The following is a 17,008-nucleotide window of genomic DNA, read 5'->3' on the forward strand; positions in this document are numbered from 1 at the left end:
CCTGCTGGTAAACACAAAGAACATTAGCCGACAAACAATCAAAAATGCATCCTTTGTAGCCTCAGGAATTTTAATTTGCACTCAACCTTCCAAACCCATCGATTTTCATAGCTGGCCATGAAGCCTCAGTGCACTGGGCTCTGCCATCGCAATGTTGAGGCGGCTTCCACAGTTTCTGCAAAAACGGAAGAAGACTCCTGATTTGGGGTGGCATCTCTGCGTCAGCACAGCAGCGCTAAGGAGTTGGCTGTGAAACAACCACCAGCCCCCATGTGCTGGGCAAGCTCTGCCTGGAGAGGAGCAGGTCCTTCCCGTGACCCCTCAGCCTGCCATCTGAATGGGGTGGTGGAGGGGGGGGTGTCAACCAAGCACCCAAGCGAGCTGGCTGGCTACCTGCCATGAATACTTCATCCACCAAGAACGAAGGGTGATGCGGCTATGCTACGCTACCGGCTTCGGTCTCCGGGACCTATGAAGAACATCGTGGAATCCAGCAAAGTGTGGTGTGGGGGATACATCTTCTTCATGGCTGGTCACAGTCAACTTGCATCTGCACAATCAATCAGCATATTGCATAGACTTTGACTGAAGGGGTTTTAACTGCAATCTTAAAATCTGGCCATTTCAGGAATTCCTGAAATAAATTAGAAGAGGAATTTTATTTAGTAGTTTTTTCTAAAGGAATTTCCCCATGGCTCCAAACCACTGTTTTCCATAAAGTAAATGAATATGAAGTCTTCTCTTGTCCTCTTGCCACATTTTCTGTGTCACCTTTATCCTGCAACAGTTGTATAGAATCAAATGGCAGACAAAACATCCTCTCCCCCAAACCTTCCTTTTTTTCCTCAAACTTTTAGTAACTTTTTTCCACACTTCATTGATTTTTTTGTCACTGATCATGTTAGAAGCAGATGCTTTCCGAAACAATGACCTGGAGATTCAGTGATCCACATCTTGCAGATAAATAACACGCTATATTTATGCAATAAAGCACAGGCAACTTAATATCCAGGCACTGGATTATTCGATATTAAAATCTTGGCACTTCTGAAGATAGCTGATAATTTGGAACAACAGCGACCACGTGAGAAAGTTCTTTTTGTCAATATTGGTTAACAAATTGCACTGTTAATCCATTACCTTCACCTAAAATACAATAAATAATTTACAGTTATATGGAGCCTTTTGTCCCCCAAAATCCCAAAGGGTTTTGCAAAATAAACACATCACATTGCCTCCCTAAGACAACACCTGGGCATTGATCTGGTTGCCTCCCTGATTCAGAAGAAAGAGCCCTGTTCATTGACTGCATCACCAACACCTCTTTCTGTGGCATCTAGATTTTCCTGGGAGGTCCACCCAACTCAAATGGCAATCAGTACTAACCTTGCTTAATCTATGAAAGTAAATTAAGTTCTTGAACCAACTTTCACCTGGCATGTGGGTGGGCAGGATGGGAACAACCTGGCCTGGGAGCTGCCTGCCCATGTCCCAGCACCAACTCCCCGCCCTGTTGTCCACAGTGGAGCTTTTCCAAAGGGATGCCCTTTTGGCCCTTGGGGACTTCCAAAAATCTCCCCCCTAGAAAAAAGGCATTTCTACATACCACTTGCTAGGAAAAGGCAGCCTCAAAGGTCAGCCCCTGGGTGTTGTTCTACGCAGCGGTGTGCAAAATTCACTTAGGGACACATGCAACGCGTATTTGTTTGCTAAAGGAAAGGCTGCCCTTGGCTTCGACAGGCTGGGAAAATCCTCAGGGGCTTTCTGGGCAAAACACGCTGTGTTACAGAAGGAACAGGCTGGGGTGCAGAATGCTTATTTCAAATTAACTCGAATGGAGAAATAATGAGCAGCAAGTTTATATTCTCAGTAAATTAAGAGAGAAGCTTAGGTAAAATGTGACTTTATATGCATGGAAATAAATTGTTATTTACTCGCTTTTGTGCCCATGCCCTCAAAGATGAAGACATTTGTATGAAATTATTAATATTTATAGCATATTACAATAAATACCCGTAAGAGCTTTGCCTGAATACACGCTACTTCACCAAGGTAAAATCTGTTGAAGGTCAAAGGGATCTTTTACTTGTGCATGGAGGGCGGGATCAGATGCTTTACTTTGAAATCTGTATCAACCGTGATAATTTAAAACTTTAATTAAAGACTCGGTGACAGATTATCTACAAAACGTCTTCCTGCTGCCCAGTATTTCATCACAAATGTCTCCAGAAGCGCACACTAACGTGAGTAAGCACACTTGCCAGGAAGTATTTCATTGCGGACATGTTAGCTTTTATCTGTCTTGTTGGGTAACAAATTCTTTTGTTGAGGATTGGTGGCAACAAAAATTAAATTAAAAGCAAAACTAGACCCCAAACTAGAAATTTATAATGCTTATTCTGTTCATCCCTCAAGAAAATGAAAGTGCCAAGGCAAAGTCTATTTTAGCAATTGTGTTAATGTATGTGTAAATGGGTGAAGGCGCCTTTGAAATGCTCTGAAAAGAATTTCACACTTTAGAGAGGAGAGGAAGTTAACAATTCTATTGTGGCATTTATTGGAATTTCTAAATTAATTTCTCTGACACATCTGTGCCATAAAATCCCCCATGATGATGATTTTTTTGCTAATGTCGAGATTATTTTTGGATACAATTCTCAAGGAGCACTTCGTAAAATCAGGAGAACACGGGTCACCGGGAACCCTGTGCTGCCCTTTCCCTGCCTCCACTCACCTCCAGCCCTCCCTGAGCAGCTGTGAGGCTGCTCATTTGAAACTGCATCTGGTTTTTCTTCCACGGAGCAGCAAACAGGGGACGGATGCACAAGTGGCATCAAGCTGAGCCCCCTTCGAGCAGTGGGGAAAGGGCAGAATGTCACTAACTCAGGACGGCATTGGAGGAAGGACCTCCAAGGCCAACCAGGGGCTCCCTGCTGGAGCACATCTACTCACACCCCCCCAGAAAGGGCACGTTGGGAGCAGGTGGTTTTGGCTCTGAACAAACAGCACTGGGCAAGGCAAAATGCGATGAATTTCTCTCTTTGTGCACAGCTGTAGGTGAGAGTTGTTCTGAGCTGGCAAAGAAGAGGAACCCATTTAATCTGGATCACAGATTAAACCAGATTAAGAGATGCGAGTGATGATACACTGGGGATCCCCCCCATCCCTGCATCCTGCATCCTTGCCAGACCATGTCCAAAGGGTTGAGGAAAACGTAAAGAGCAACCTCACAGCAATGCATAAGGAAGGGCTTTGAAAACCACACATCCCACCAATAATGAGGGTCAACCCGCAGCAGTGGATGGCGGCCAATGGGGAGGGACAAGCAGAGGTCTGGAAATGAAGGATGCGGGGTCAGGTGAGGAGACCCAGGGGAGGTACGAGCAATACCACACAGGCATGTCTACAGCCCTGGTGGCAGGAGGATAGGGACCTTGGGGAGGGGTTCTGCTCCAAAAGGCTTTGGCTTAAGTGGAGTGGATGGATGTTGTCGCTGAACTGCAGCAGAACCTGGGGGCAGGAGGGGTGGTGGCAGCCATGAGCTTGACTTTAACAGTGATAGGCAAATTTTAGATCCCACAGAGGAAAGAGTTAACAGCAGCTGACACACTTTTGTCTGGAGAAGTCACAATGACTAGAAATAACAACTTGGGGCCATAATTCTGTGGCCTGTCACTACCAGGAAACGTGAAAGCCAGTGACCTTTCATCTCCATGACAGAAATGCTGTGCAGGACCTGGAGCCATCACCCTTAAAATCCACTCTGACAAATCTGACGATGGGACACGAAGGAGAAAACATCCTCTCCTTCTCTCACTCCCAAATTTTAGCCTCACAGTGAACTCTGCCTGCTCTGCGTGTAATGTGGTATCCCCTGCTGAGCAGAGCCAGCTTTGCATGAGCTACACTGTATTTAGCAAAGCACAAGATAACAATTCTATTTCTTTTGACAATAAGGAATAAATCTCCAAAGCCACTTGTTCAAACTGCTCTTAAATGATGGTAGAGGGAGGGAAATTGATATTGGCTTTTTATGAATCTTCAGGTCAGGTATGTTAGAATCAACAGATTTTTGCATTAACCTCACTGCTTCACAATACTTTTGCCCTTGGCAAGACATAATTAAGAAAGGCATGAAAATCTATCCAAATGTATCGAGAATAAATTATTCTCCCGTTAATGGCAGCAACAGCTAAACCAGCAGGCAAGCCACGCTGCTAGCAGAGTGCAGCAAATGATGCAGGGCTGTCTTTTAACCTAAAATGAGGATTTTCTTTACCAAAATTTTAAGGAGTAGCTTTTGAAATGAGGATTTGTACTACATGTTGTTTTGGGGATTAACACACACACACACACACCCCGCCCCCAAACAGCTGTATCCCTTGAGCTTTTCCATTTTGACAGTCTAAAATGATGACCACAGGGACTGAGACTAAGCAAAAATCTTCATCACACTGAAACATGGCACTGTAACTGTCTTCACCACTTTGGTAGAAAGCAAAAGCTACTGGATGGAAGGAAAAAACCAAATAAATTAAAAAAAGGGGAGGGTTTCAGTCATTTAAGTGGGTTCTGTCAGCTTGTGTTATCTTCATGCATTTGTGAAACTGAGCTTTAATTGACTGGCTGCAGTGGAGAGCTGAAAGATAAAATCTTGGTCTCAAGATGAACAGACAGTTTAAAGCGTTGCGATCCTCATTCATTAGGATGTGTCAGAGGGATTCAGAGGGGGAAGAGACACCACAACGTCTGTTCCCAAAACCTAAGAGGGAGGCCAAGGGTGTGCACCACACTTGGAGCACACAGAAAATTATTTCATTTCATTTGCAAAGGATAAAGCCAAAATGACAAGTGTTGGCCAACTATTAGCCAGTCAGCTCCAGCTGCAGCAGGAGGAGCAGAAATCCCTGCCAGCTGGGGGTGTGGGTGTCTCACATCTCATCCCTACAGCCAGGCTGCGACACCAGGAGGGGTTCAGCCCCCCTGCAGGGTACCCCTCACACAGGTACACTCCTCGATCCCAAGGGACAGCCACCCTGCCAGGCTGCCCCCCCCCCCCCCCCCCCCCCCCCCCCCCGAGCTGCGCTGCAAGCCCCGGCCTCCTGGCCCCAGAGACCAGGATCCCCAAGGCACACAGGTTGCTCTTAAGAGGATGGTAAGAAATACTTCCCTGCCAAACACAGGTTTCAGAGAACTTTGTATCTCCAACAGGTGAGTGAAGAGAGGAGTGGAGAAATTTGGCAAAGCCATGGAGGAAGCCTCAGGACTTCTAGTTGAGGGTCCCAATCACTGTGCTGTGCCCTGAAGCCCCTTCAGCAGGTGGCTGATTTTCCTTCTGTCCTCTTGTCCTCGCTCCCATCAGTAGGAGCTGTTTCTTTCCCTTTCCTCCTGGTTATCTGGACACTCTGCCTGGTTTTGGAAGATGCTGCCCACTCCCTGTCACCAGGGATGTTGGGGACAGCCACACAGAAAGCCACCAACCCCCAAAGTGGGGGACTCTGGTTACTGGGGGGAATGGTCACAGTAGTGAAGGGTTGGTAGGGAAATCCAGCAGCTCCTGGACACGTGTGAAGCCACCTTTGAGCCTGCACTCCTGGGAAGCCTGAGTGATGCTCACAGTTTGTATTCACATGATGTGAACCAGATGGGAAGGGATCAGCAAGTGCTGCCACCGTAGGTGAGGGGTATTCAGCACGGTACCCTGTACACGATGGGAACACAGGAGGGCAAACACACACGAGCGGTGTTCATTCAGGTGTAAATGAGTCTGAGCTGAGGTGAACAGGCACAGCGATGGCCACTGTTACCCCTCCCCATCATCAACCCGAGACATGAATCTTGCTGAGTGCGATGGGAAACCTCATACCCAAGAGCAGCAGGCCATATGCAAAGGCGGTGGATAGAGCTGGTTACCGTACCTTTTCTCTGAAGGTCATCATCAACAACAAACCAATGAAATTTCCTATGAACATTTTCTGCTTTTCAACAGAAACATAAACTCTAAATGAAAACCTTGTAAAATATTTTTGAGTAAAAATCATGGTTTAATATAAACCTTGGGATTCCAAGTAGCACTTTTGGTATAATTTTCCAGACCAGTCTTAATTTTGCCAATTCCTTTAGTAAAAGTATTTTGCATTTCCAACTGTTTGCCTTTTCTCTGTCTTAAAGAGTAGAAAATGTTTTGAAAATGTTATTTCTTTGTAAACATTTTCATTTAGGTCCAGAAGCAACCATTACTCTTATCCAGCAGCAGTGATATATGTAAGAGGAAATATATATGGCTAATGAATTCCAAAACCGAGAAGATGAGTCTAAGCAGCCATTTCTTATATGTTAAGAAAGCCATGAAGAGATTTATGTGATGTTAGCTCACCTCTTAATCTGCCTTCATATCTACATTAGGTATTTTTCCAGAGACAGAAGTGCATATGGGCTGCGGTACCAGACCAGGGAGACCATCTTGGAAGCGTATTTATTTCCCAAAGGGGTAGTTGCAGTCGCCCCAAAACCCTTTTTGAAAGTATTGCTGAATCCAAAAAGGGCCAAGGCTACACACACAGACTCCAGCACACAACCTACAAAATTACAGGCTTGGTGGGTATCTTACTGGTCCCAGCGGGACTTTTGCCATTGATTTCGGTGAGTTTTCCCCTGGTCTGAAGTAACAACCATTGGCTTCTTAATTTAGGGACAAAGACTCTCTCTTTTCTCATATACTTCATTTCACGTTAGACTAATTGTGAGAAAAAAGCAAAGATATCAACCAACTACCACCAGTATCAGGGCTCAACCCTATAAAACCTTACTCAAGTCAGCAATCCCATCAGCTTCAATGAGAAGACACAGACCATGAAGGGCAGCCTTAATTTTCACAGTAGCCACCTTGTAACTGAATCCCACACGCAAGGAGGAGTAACAGCCCCAACGCCAGCCTGTGCCAATGGAAGCAAACCTCCTGGCGATACATTGGTAACAACATTTTAATAAAATCTTTCCTTTATATCTCTTTGTTAAAGCCAATACAGTACTTTCTTACCATTTTTGCAGACAGGACAACACTGTTCTGGTTCATAGACCGGGTTGACACACTCGGGAACTGCGCAGTCTGCTACAACACAGTGAACTTCATTGCTGGGCTCGCAGCGACACCATTCGCATGGCGAGGGCTAGGAACAAATCTAAAATTAGCCCATTTCCTCCCGTAGCTCACAAGTTTGCAACATTTCTATCTTGCCATAAGATAAACACATCAGCTTTTAATACCTCTTGACTGCATTCATTCATCATGGGTAATAGAAATTAACCTACAGGGCAAAACAGCAACATCTGAAATAGGCAACTAGAACATTAGAAAAGAACAGTGAGCATGATACTTGTTTTCCCAGAGAGAGTGTGAGGGTTTTTTTAGCTTTTGTCAAGACTTCGGCTGCCTTCATCAAAAAGACTGAGCTGAAGCTGCTAGGTTGTACTTCTGCTCTACTCATCTGTTGTTATCTTACACATATGGCCAGCAGCAGAGCAGGGTTTTTGGAAGATCAGGAGTGGTGGTCCTCCCAGGAAAGGAAGACGGGGTGATTTTCCAGGTCATGCTCATAGCTCATGTAGACCATCACCGCCAGCAAACCTCCAGCTGTTGGAAAGGTGCTGCTGGGGTGGCCTGTCCATCTGCCAGCCTCTCCATGGGTCTTCATTCCCGCTTTTTAGAGTGGAGGAGAATACTGTTGTTCTTGGGGGGCAAACCCACTTTATTCTGTGTTCATCTAGCGCCTGCAATCATGGGTCTGTAAGCACTCCTGTAACATAACCATCAGGTCTGGTCCTGGCCCCACTCCTGCCTTTTCAACAAGGTTTGTGAGCAACCGCCTTGCACAGAATATGTAAATAATTAAGAGCCTGAATAATTCTGCCGAAGTCAGGGAGTTCTGGAATAAAGCACCCAGCTAAATGGTTTCGTTTCAGCTCCATCAGTTCAAACAGGAATCTATCTACCTCCAAATAGTAGAGAGTTGTCACTGTCTCACCCTTTGAAAAGCTGTGGAAATCTGCTGAAAAAATAGAAAGGTCAGTGTTTTAAGGTTCCCAGTGTCCTTACGTGTGTGCAAGTGTGATGAAAGGATGACAACAGAGCTAAGAAAGGAGAGTAAGGGGACAATTTGAAAGGAAAATAACTTCCTTTCAGTACCTGTCGGTTCCATACACAACTCCCAATTCCTTGGCAATGGTAGGTCCATCACTAACACTTGGATGAGTAAATGTGAGTATTGAAAAAAAAACCTGCTTTCTGTTGCATTGGTAGGAACCTGCAGCAATGGGAATTCCTCTATATAAAAAAAAAAAAAAAAAGTGAGATGCAAAGGAAAGGAGGATTCGTCCCCATGTGTGTCAGACCCCAGTGATGCATCACTCGTTTCTACAAGACAGAAACAACCTGTGAGCCCTGGTTCTGGCAGGTAAAAAGCTTTTCAGTTCACCTCTAAGAAGCTCCATATGTCTTGAGTCAAATAATTTATTCCCAGGAAATTCATTTCTACCTTAAAATGCACTAATTAAAGCTTCCCTTGCTTTGTCTCAGCGTCTGCAGTCTATAATTCCCATCACCTCTCATTTGCTCACGGCTTTGGCAATTTAGATAAAATCAGCACTCCTTGAACAAGGGAAGAAGTCTGTGGAGGTGGAATTCCTCTCTCTAATTATCTTTCCTCATTCAATCCTGCTTTGATTTCTGTCTGAAGCACCAGGAATCTAAATTCATTTGACTGACATTTCTTATTCAAGGCTATTTAATAAGAAGAAACAATACAGAAGAAAATAGACAGAACTATTTGCTGAGGGATCAATAAGAAAATTGCTGCTTTGTTTTTACTCATTTTAATTGCTAATTATATGGAGCAGTAGAACTAGATCTTGTGATTTGTGGAGGCTTTCACTGACGTATCCTTCAGGACTTGTCCCCATCTTCACTACTACAGTGGCTGCAACGCTAAGAAATGTGTGATGCATTTCCAGGACTGCAGCCCAATCCACGGCTTAAAGATGATCAGCACAAGTAGAAGATGCCCCTGAATGCCTCTGCAACTGAGTAAATGAGACATGACACACACATCTTTTGCTTTTGTGTTGTTGGTGTAATCTGAAAACGACACTGTAGTAACCATGATCTTGCTTGACACTGAGAGCGGCTTTTCAGGAGGGAAGAACACAATTAAAGAAGGACAGCAGAGCTCGGCGGTATGAGGAACGAACAGCCAGCAAATGGAAAGGCTGCTTTGGCATGAACGACAAGACTTTTCTCAGCCACCTCTTCTTCTCAATCTTATAAAATTCAAGGTACTTGGTCTTGCCTCCAGGATCTTCCTCTATCTGACCATTTTCTTCACTTGCCAGTGCCCCTTACTGTGGCTCTTACCCAGATGCTCACCTCCATGGTGACTCCAGCCTTCCTGCCTACTTATTTTATGAATATCTGGGTACCTTCTCCCATGGGATGTGCTTTGGGATCTGATTTGCAAGCCCCTGGCCTTCCAGAAAGGACTTTGCCCCAAGCACACCGATTGAGCATCCTTTTAGTGTTGTCTGTGTGCTCTGCATCCCTGCTATTAATTTCCCTGGAGCTACCCTTTTTGTGGAATAACTACAGGACATTGGCCAAAAAAATCCTCTATTTATTTACATAGGCATTATTATAGATGAAGCGGCAAAATGACAAACTGGGAGCCAGTGAAAGGTGTCCCAAAGTTTTGTTTCCTAAGTCTTCCATCCATGTGCTCTTATTTTTCTCCTGATCACAGCAGTTACTCTTCTGTGGCCAGCGGCATTGCCACCCACGTGCTGCTGCTTCGCTTGCTCTCTGTCCCAGCGCAAGAACTGCTGACGATTAGTAGCATTAAACAGGATCCACTAGGCAGCTCTGTCAATCTTTGCAAGCCCCAGAACCTGGGTTTAAAGATTTATCACCCATGGAAGGGGGTGGTTTACTCTCTTGTAGCCACTGAAGTTCAAACACCAACTAACACCACTGACCAAAAAGAAACTCCCATCCCTACTGAAAAACAAGGTTGAAAAAATACAGAGAGTTTCTGAAGTATGATGAGAGAGGACACAAATGAGAGGCTATGCCATTCCCACAGGGACAGTGCAAACGCTTTATCAGTGTCCCTTAAACTGATATTCTAGAAAAAGCGTTAAGATTAAAGGATCATAAAAGGCTTGGGCCAGAAAATGATTTATTCACTCTACCAGTTCACGTTCAAGGCAGAATAATCTTAGAAGGCTCTTTAGGGAAGGATTTGTTAGGAAGGATTTCAAGAGGTGTTGGCACAGAAACATTCTTCTCACCGTTGTCCAAAAGGAAAGGATGTTCATGGTGCCCAGCCATATTATGGACACATGTCCACACAACAACCACATGGTCCTTTACTGATCAAGTTGTGTTTTAAGAAATGGACCTTTCAGTACAGCATTTTCACTTGGGAAAACTGGCGCAAAGCACCTGAAATTCTTTTTAGCCAATTTTCACGTACAACAGGGGTGAGAGCGCTAACCCTCAGAACTAGTGAGGAATTCTTTGGTATGGCTGTCAGTGCAGAGGCCCAGTCAAGCCAAGTTGGTGGGAAGAAGACCACCATTCAAGTGCATTTGAGAAGAGATGAAGTCGGACACAGAGCACAAAGGACCTTCTCAGTCTCAGCACTGAGCCTGATTCACCTCTCTTTCAGCCAGTTGCTTCAAAGAGACCAAAGCAGCACAAGGATATGGACCCTAAACACACCTGTTTATAACCACACCTAAGATCACGGCCCAACTTCTATTTCTTTGCTGGACTCTTGACCTCCAGGAGGACTGTGACCCCGAGTTTGGCTGGGAGGGCAGGTTCATTCCCTGCTTCTACCAGGGCATGGCCCTATCCCGCACAGCAGGGCAGATGGAGGAAGGAGCCAGCATTCATTGCGTGGTTGGAAAACCTTAGACTCAGGTGCTGTCAGATGGGAAACGTCTGCGATCAGCAGAGTTTGTTAACAAAGAAGGAAGGCAGGAAAATTAAAACAAAGAATGGAGAGTATGCATGGCTAATAAAGATTTTATGTGTGTGAGCACATAATGATAAACTTGATAGATGATATAAACAAATGAAAAAGGCAGCAAAGGAAACACAAAGAAAAACAAGATACACCCTGAGCAGGAGAAATCAGGAAGCCAAACAAGATGTGGATACCGTATCTCCTAATCTTCACTCTTGCTTCTGCACACACCAGCTCCCCATGATTTCCACTCTCTTTTTGGAAGCAAATGCCATCAAGCATAGGAATTATGATTGCTAACATCATCCAGCTACCCCTCAAACCGATAAGGGGCTCCCTTTCTTACAGGGTTGGGCACCATATGGATCCGTCTTTAGTCAGCTACTCAGTTTCAGAAACCCACAGAAATTGCATACATCTAAGAGGTCTACACTTGAGGGCCTGCTCCTGCTCAAGTGATGCAGAAGGACTGGTGGCCAGACAGAGAGATTGCATGATCAAACTATTCTTCAGGAAAATAGCCTAAAATACTCATTCTTCCCAAACTTAAGGGAGAGGTGGAAAAAAGAAAATGGAAAATTGAATTCAAAACTTGGTGTCTAAATCTACTCTTTTGTGGTCTTCTACAGCTGAAGAGATTTGAATCAAACAGGGTTTTTTTAGACGAAGGCAGCTGGTACAATCACACAAATAACTGATACACAAAACTTCACGTTTTTAGGCCAGATCTTGCCAGAAGCTTCTGCAAAGACCTAAACTTTACTGCATCAGAGCCATGCCATTTAGACATAGAAATTCTCTCATCCCAAATACTTACTGAACCTCACCTGTATCTCACCCTTAGCTCACACCTTGTCCACAACTACAGCACCCTAAGCCACCTCTCTGCTGCCCCGAACATGTGAAAGACTTTTCTATAATAACTATGTTGCCCTGCAAAAGCTTTTTACTGAGGAGTAAGTTTTCTCCTTGAGTGAATGGAGGAAGCATATATATACACACACACACATATATATATATATATATGAAAGGCTATATGGCTATATACTGTAGCCCTTCTCTTCCCTGTCTCCAGTAAAGGTTTTTCTGTCTACACATCTGCTTGTCAATCACTCTTAACTGCTTCTACACAAACATCTCTAGAGAGGTGGAAAGGGAGTGATTTACCTAAGGCAAATTAAAAACCCTGAAGATGGCATCTGATTGATACTTTTTCTCTATCTGTTTGTTCTGTCAATCAGAAGCAATTTTCCCCAGTTTTTGGTCTGCTGTCACATTCACCAGGCTAACTGTGGTTTCCAAGAGCACTCATTTCAGTCGTACATTTGGGCTGTCACCCAGCTCAGAAGAGACCTCAGACCAAGTTTTAAGGCTGCAGTCTCCTGTGATCAGATGTGATTAATCCAGTTGGCTTCACTCAGAATTGGGATTTGAGGCTCATACCCTTCCAGGAGCTGGGAAAATGGTGTCCATTTTCCAAGCAGCCTTCCAAGAGCAAAGTGTTATTTGGCACCTAAGTATTTCAAGAGCCAGTGAACCTTAATATCATTAAAACAGACTATACATAGACCTGTTAAATTCCTTGAGACATCCCACTCTATGAATTTAGATGCTCACTCCTGATTTCCTCAAGGCACATTTAGCACAGCCTCTTCCTGAGACTTTGGACCTCTCTTCACCTTTTCAAGAAAAGACTTTTTCCGTGGTACTTTCTTCATACCCGACTTTTCAGCCTCGTGGAAGAAGGTTTACACCTTTGCTGGAGCTAGCGTACAGGCTGCTCAAAGCTACTGCAAATTCTTGCAATTGCCCTCTAGTCATCTGTTCTGAGATCCAGTTATCAGGATTTACTGGGCTGCTCTCTCCCCGCTCCCTCCCACACTCTCCAGCTAAGCTTGAAGAGGGTATTTGTACAAGAATGTCCCATAATCCCATACTCATAGAACCATAGAATCATAGAATGTTTTGGGTTGGAAGGGACCCCTAGAGGTCATCTAGTCCAACCGCCACGCAGGAGCAGGGACACCGCTAACTAGATCAGGCTGCTCAGAGCCCCGTCCAACCTGGTCTTGAATGTTTCCAGGGATGGGGCCTCCGTTACCTCTCTGGGCAACCTGTTCCAGTGTTTCACCACCCTCATTGTAAAGAACTTCTTCCTTATATCTAGTCTAAACCTACCCTGGTTTAGTTTAAAACCATTACCCCTTGTCTTGTCACTGCTGTCCCTACTAAAAAGATTTTCCCCATCTTTCCTATAGGCTCGCTTTAAGAACTGAAAGGCCGCAATCAGGTCTCCCCGCAGCCTTCTCTTCTCCAGGCTGAACAAGCCCAACTCCCTCAGCCTGTCCTCATAGGAGAGGTGCTCCAGCCCTCGGATCATTTTTGTGGCCCTCCTCTGGACCCGCTCCAACACTTCCATGTCCTTCTTGTGTTGAGGGCTCCAGAGCTGGACGCAGTACTCCAGGTGCGGCCTCACCAGAGCAGAGTAGAGGGGCAGAATCACCTCCCTCGACCTGCTGGCCACGCTTCTTTTGATGCAGCCCAGAGTACGGTTGGCCTTCTGGGCTGCCAGCGCACATTGCCGGCTCATGTCCAGCTTTTCATCCACCAGCACCCCCAAGTCCCTCTCAGCAGGGCTGCTCTCGATCCTTTCTTCCCCCAATACTCAAAGGCTTCATCTCACTCACAAGGTCCCATGAAGTGGTCACCTAAGGACCACGTCCTCGTGCTGACTATCGCATAACAGCCCTTCATTAATTATACACAGCTACTAGCAAACAACTACAGAGCAATACAAACTTTACAACTATTGTATCACAAATACGTGGCATTTCTTTTGAGAAGGAAATAGAAAAACTTCGTGTAAGTGTTTAACAACCATCTAATCATGTTACAATAGACACATCCTGATCACCATGCAGGGGCTGTTCAAGTCAGTAGAAGACAATCTAAGTATTTCCACTGAATTGAACAGACCTGCTATCAGGGCATGTGATGCTTTTCACAGTCCAATAGGTATATTTACAAAATGGGCAGAATGACCGGAGAGATCTGCTTGGTTGACTGGAATTTGAAGTGGTGTATAACCAAGAAATTAAGCCAATGGGCTTGCTTTCTGAGCCCCATGGAAACCCAAGGACCCATCACACCAGAGCAAATGCAGAGCAGATGCCAGGTCTCTTGATATCACTGCAAACCTTAATCAGGCATGTTAGCTCCCACCTCCTTTGAACACCAAAGAGGAAATGGTGCATAAGTATACGCCTTTTCTGGATTATATTGGAAAGGAGAAAAATGCTTTCCATGGTAGTTTTACTGAATATGGAGTTGAAACGCTTTCTATCCCTTAGAGAACATAGAATCACAGAATCATGTTCGAAAAAGAAGTGCAAACCCCTTAAGAAGGAGGATGCCATCATCTCCATTCCTACTGATGTCAAGGCAGTTTTGAATGCAATGGATCTAACCTGTTACTTCCACGTACATTTGTCAGTACCTTGCCTTAGATTCGGATCCACATGCACCTCCTGCCTACATGTCCCCAGGAAGGGATGGATGTGCTCCATCCCCTGCGAGTGCTGGACTCCGAGGGAAGGAAAGCTGAAAACCCTCGCTGCTGCCGATCTCTCCATCTTTTAGTTTTCAGGAGACTGTGTGCCAGCGCTCATACGGATAATCACATTCGAGCCTCCCTGCCTCAGACAGGCTCGACTGATAGCATCCTGCTCTATGCAGATAAAACAGCAGGAAAAGCAGAGCGACATAAAGTGAAGTCTGTCAAATTGGGCACTTACATCTTAAGAACAGCTGTAACTTTTAATGACACTAAGGACAATGGCAATTCTGATGGAAATTATTTTTGTAGCTACAGTTTCAGGTGGTGAATTTATTGTCAGGAAGCAAGAAAGGGAAGAAAGTTAAAAAGGACCTGATGAATAAAATCGGAGGCAAAAATGGTTTCTGCATTACAGTTGAGGTGGGAAGTCATAAACTAGGGGAGTTGAATAAAAAAGAAACAGGGATAGCATTCATTGAAGATACTCCTGGAGTAGAAATTAGAATCATTTTCATTGTTATTGAAATTGCCTGTGATCTCAGGCAGATTAGCAGGAGATTGCAGGGAAGTTCAGAGAAAGCTTTCAGCTGAGAAATTTTGCAGGTGCCAAACTGTGGAGAGTGGGCCAGCTAGCGAGTCCCACCTGAAGGTGAGACTGAAATCAGCCCATTCCTCCTCTGGGCTGCTCACTTTGCCTTTCCTATTAGCAGTCCATAAATAACTGCCTAAAGGGTGTTAAAAGTTTGGTAAATGGCTCTTTTTTTGTGTGGGTGTGCTAATACAAGCGCTTGCATGGGGCAAAAATCTCCCTTGTTTTTGTCACTTATTTAAAAAAGAAATCATCCATCCAGCTAGTTGGAGACACAGTATCAATCACGCTACAGAAATCGTAACGACTTGGATTTTCCATAGGTGGAAAGTTGCTCAAATAAACAATCTGGTGAGTGATTATTAGACGAGTACAATCACTGGAAACGCCATCAGGTTGCAAATGATTTTGCAACAGGAAAAAAGTACTAAGTCATTAGATAATTTATTTGCAGTGGAAAACTGGAGCTGTATCCTACTTATAAGGAGCACTAGCAATACAAATGAGCTGTGCCATCCAAAAATTGAAAAATGCTTGCACCACACTGCAGATCTGCTAAAACAAGGAGCTGGCTTCCAAAAAGCAGAAGTGGATGCTGAGATCCTGTATTTCTAAGGGAGCCCCCAACATGTACACAAGCATTGCTAATGTAAAACTGAAACGAAATGACAAATTTCTCACTCAACTGAAAGGACAAGAGAGACACTAATACATTACTGAAAACGTTTTCTGTAAATGGTGACTCCGTCCTATACTCAGAGCAGCCCCACCACAAGGAGGTTGAAAGATGACTTGCCTATTTTCTTAGCCTACAGATGCTGCAGCTCTCCAGTCAAAGCTCGGTTTTAGTTACCCCTGAGCTCTGCTTGTCTATTCTGCAAGAGTCTTTCCAGCAGGCTGGTGACCAGGCTTGGATTCTGGAGATGGAAAGGCATGAAGATGCTGCGATCCCCCCAGGTCATGTATACCTCTCCTCCCCTCAGCCCCAGACCATGCCTATCCATACCTGGAAACAACATTATTCTTGCCACCCTTTTGTAAAAATTCCTGGGGAGCTACTACAGATCAATAAGACAGAGGAGGGAGAGATGCACAGATGTGCCTCACTGTGGGTACCCTGGGCCCACATCTGATGATTCAGGATTGCGATGGCACTAGGACCTTTGTACTCATCTACTTGCTATGTGCCACACAACCTGATGGGTTTAAAAGGGTCCTGCAACCACATCTGGGTCTGGAGGGTGACTCCTCCATTAGCTGGTGAGAGAGAGACAACCTTGAACCCAGCCCTGGCCCTTTTTCCATGGGAGCTCCGTATCTGCAGTCTCACGCTTGTTTTTCTCCCCCGAGAGCAGCAGTGGAGCTTTCCATACCGACATGACTCTGCACTTTTTTTTTACTTTTTTTTTTTTTTTGTAAGAACGCCCTCTTTGTTTTGATATATATCTCATTTTATTCCTTACAATAGCTGCACCTCACCTACCCTGGGGCTGAGGGGACTGGAAGTCTCTATTACTTTGCTGATAATTTTATGACTCCATTACCATAGTTTTTTAGTTCAGACATGCCCGGTGCGCAGGGAACAGGACTCCTCTTGAAAGGTTACAGATATGACAGATGGGACTACGGCTCCAACGTGCCATGCGCAGCCGCGTTCGGACGCAGACAAAATGTTTGTGTGCGCCTCACATTTGTTAAGCTCCTTTTAATATCAATAGGGAAAGCAAGCCCAGCTGGCAGCTTCCTGCTCTCCATTCCCTCCCTGTGGGCTCTTGTCATGGAGGAGCCTCGTCTAGGAGAAAGCCTCCTGGGGCAGGGAGAAAGGAACCAAGGACCTGGTCA

At 44.9% G+C, this 17,008-nt stretch overlaps 1 protein-coding gene across 1 annotated transcript in view; it reads right to left on the reverse strand.

Annotated features, from left to right (window-relative positions):
* Nucleotides 1–5,312: 5,312 nt before the first annotated feature.
* Nucleotides 5,313–17,008, reverse strand: part of VWC2L (von Willebrand factor C domain containing 2 like) — a 22,093-nt gene continuing 10,397 nt past the window's right edge. The window contains exons 2-3 of the mRNA XM_009636486.1: nt 7,040–7,169; nt 5,313–5,701 (exon numbers count right to left, since the gene is read on the reverse strand). Coding sequence (XP_009634781.1) covers nt 5,313–5,701; nt 7,040–7,169 — 519 coding nt within the window. The remainder of the gene's footprint in view (nt 5,702–7,039; nt 7,170–17,008) is intronic.

This window comes from Egretta garzetta, unplaced genomic scaffold (genome assembly GCF_000687185.1).
Source record: "Egretta garzetta isolate BGI_Z169 unplaced genomic scaffold, ASM68718v1 scaffold230, whole genome shotgun sequence".
In the NCBI taxonomy this organism is placed as follows: domain Eukaryota; kingdom Metazoa; phylum Chordata; class Aves; order Pelecaniformes; family Ardeidae; genus Egretta; species Egretta garzetta.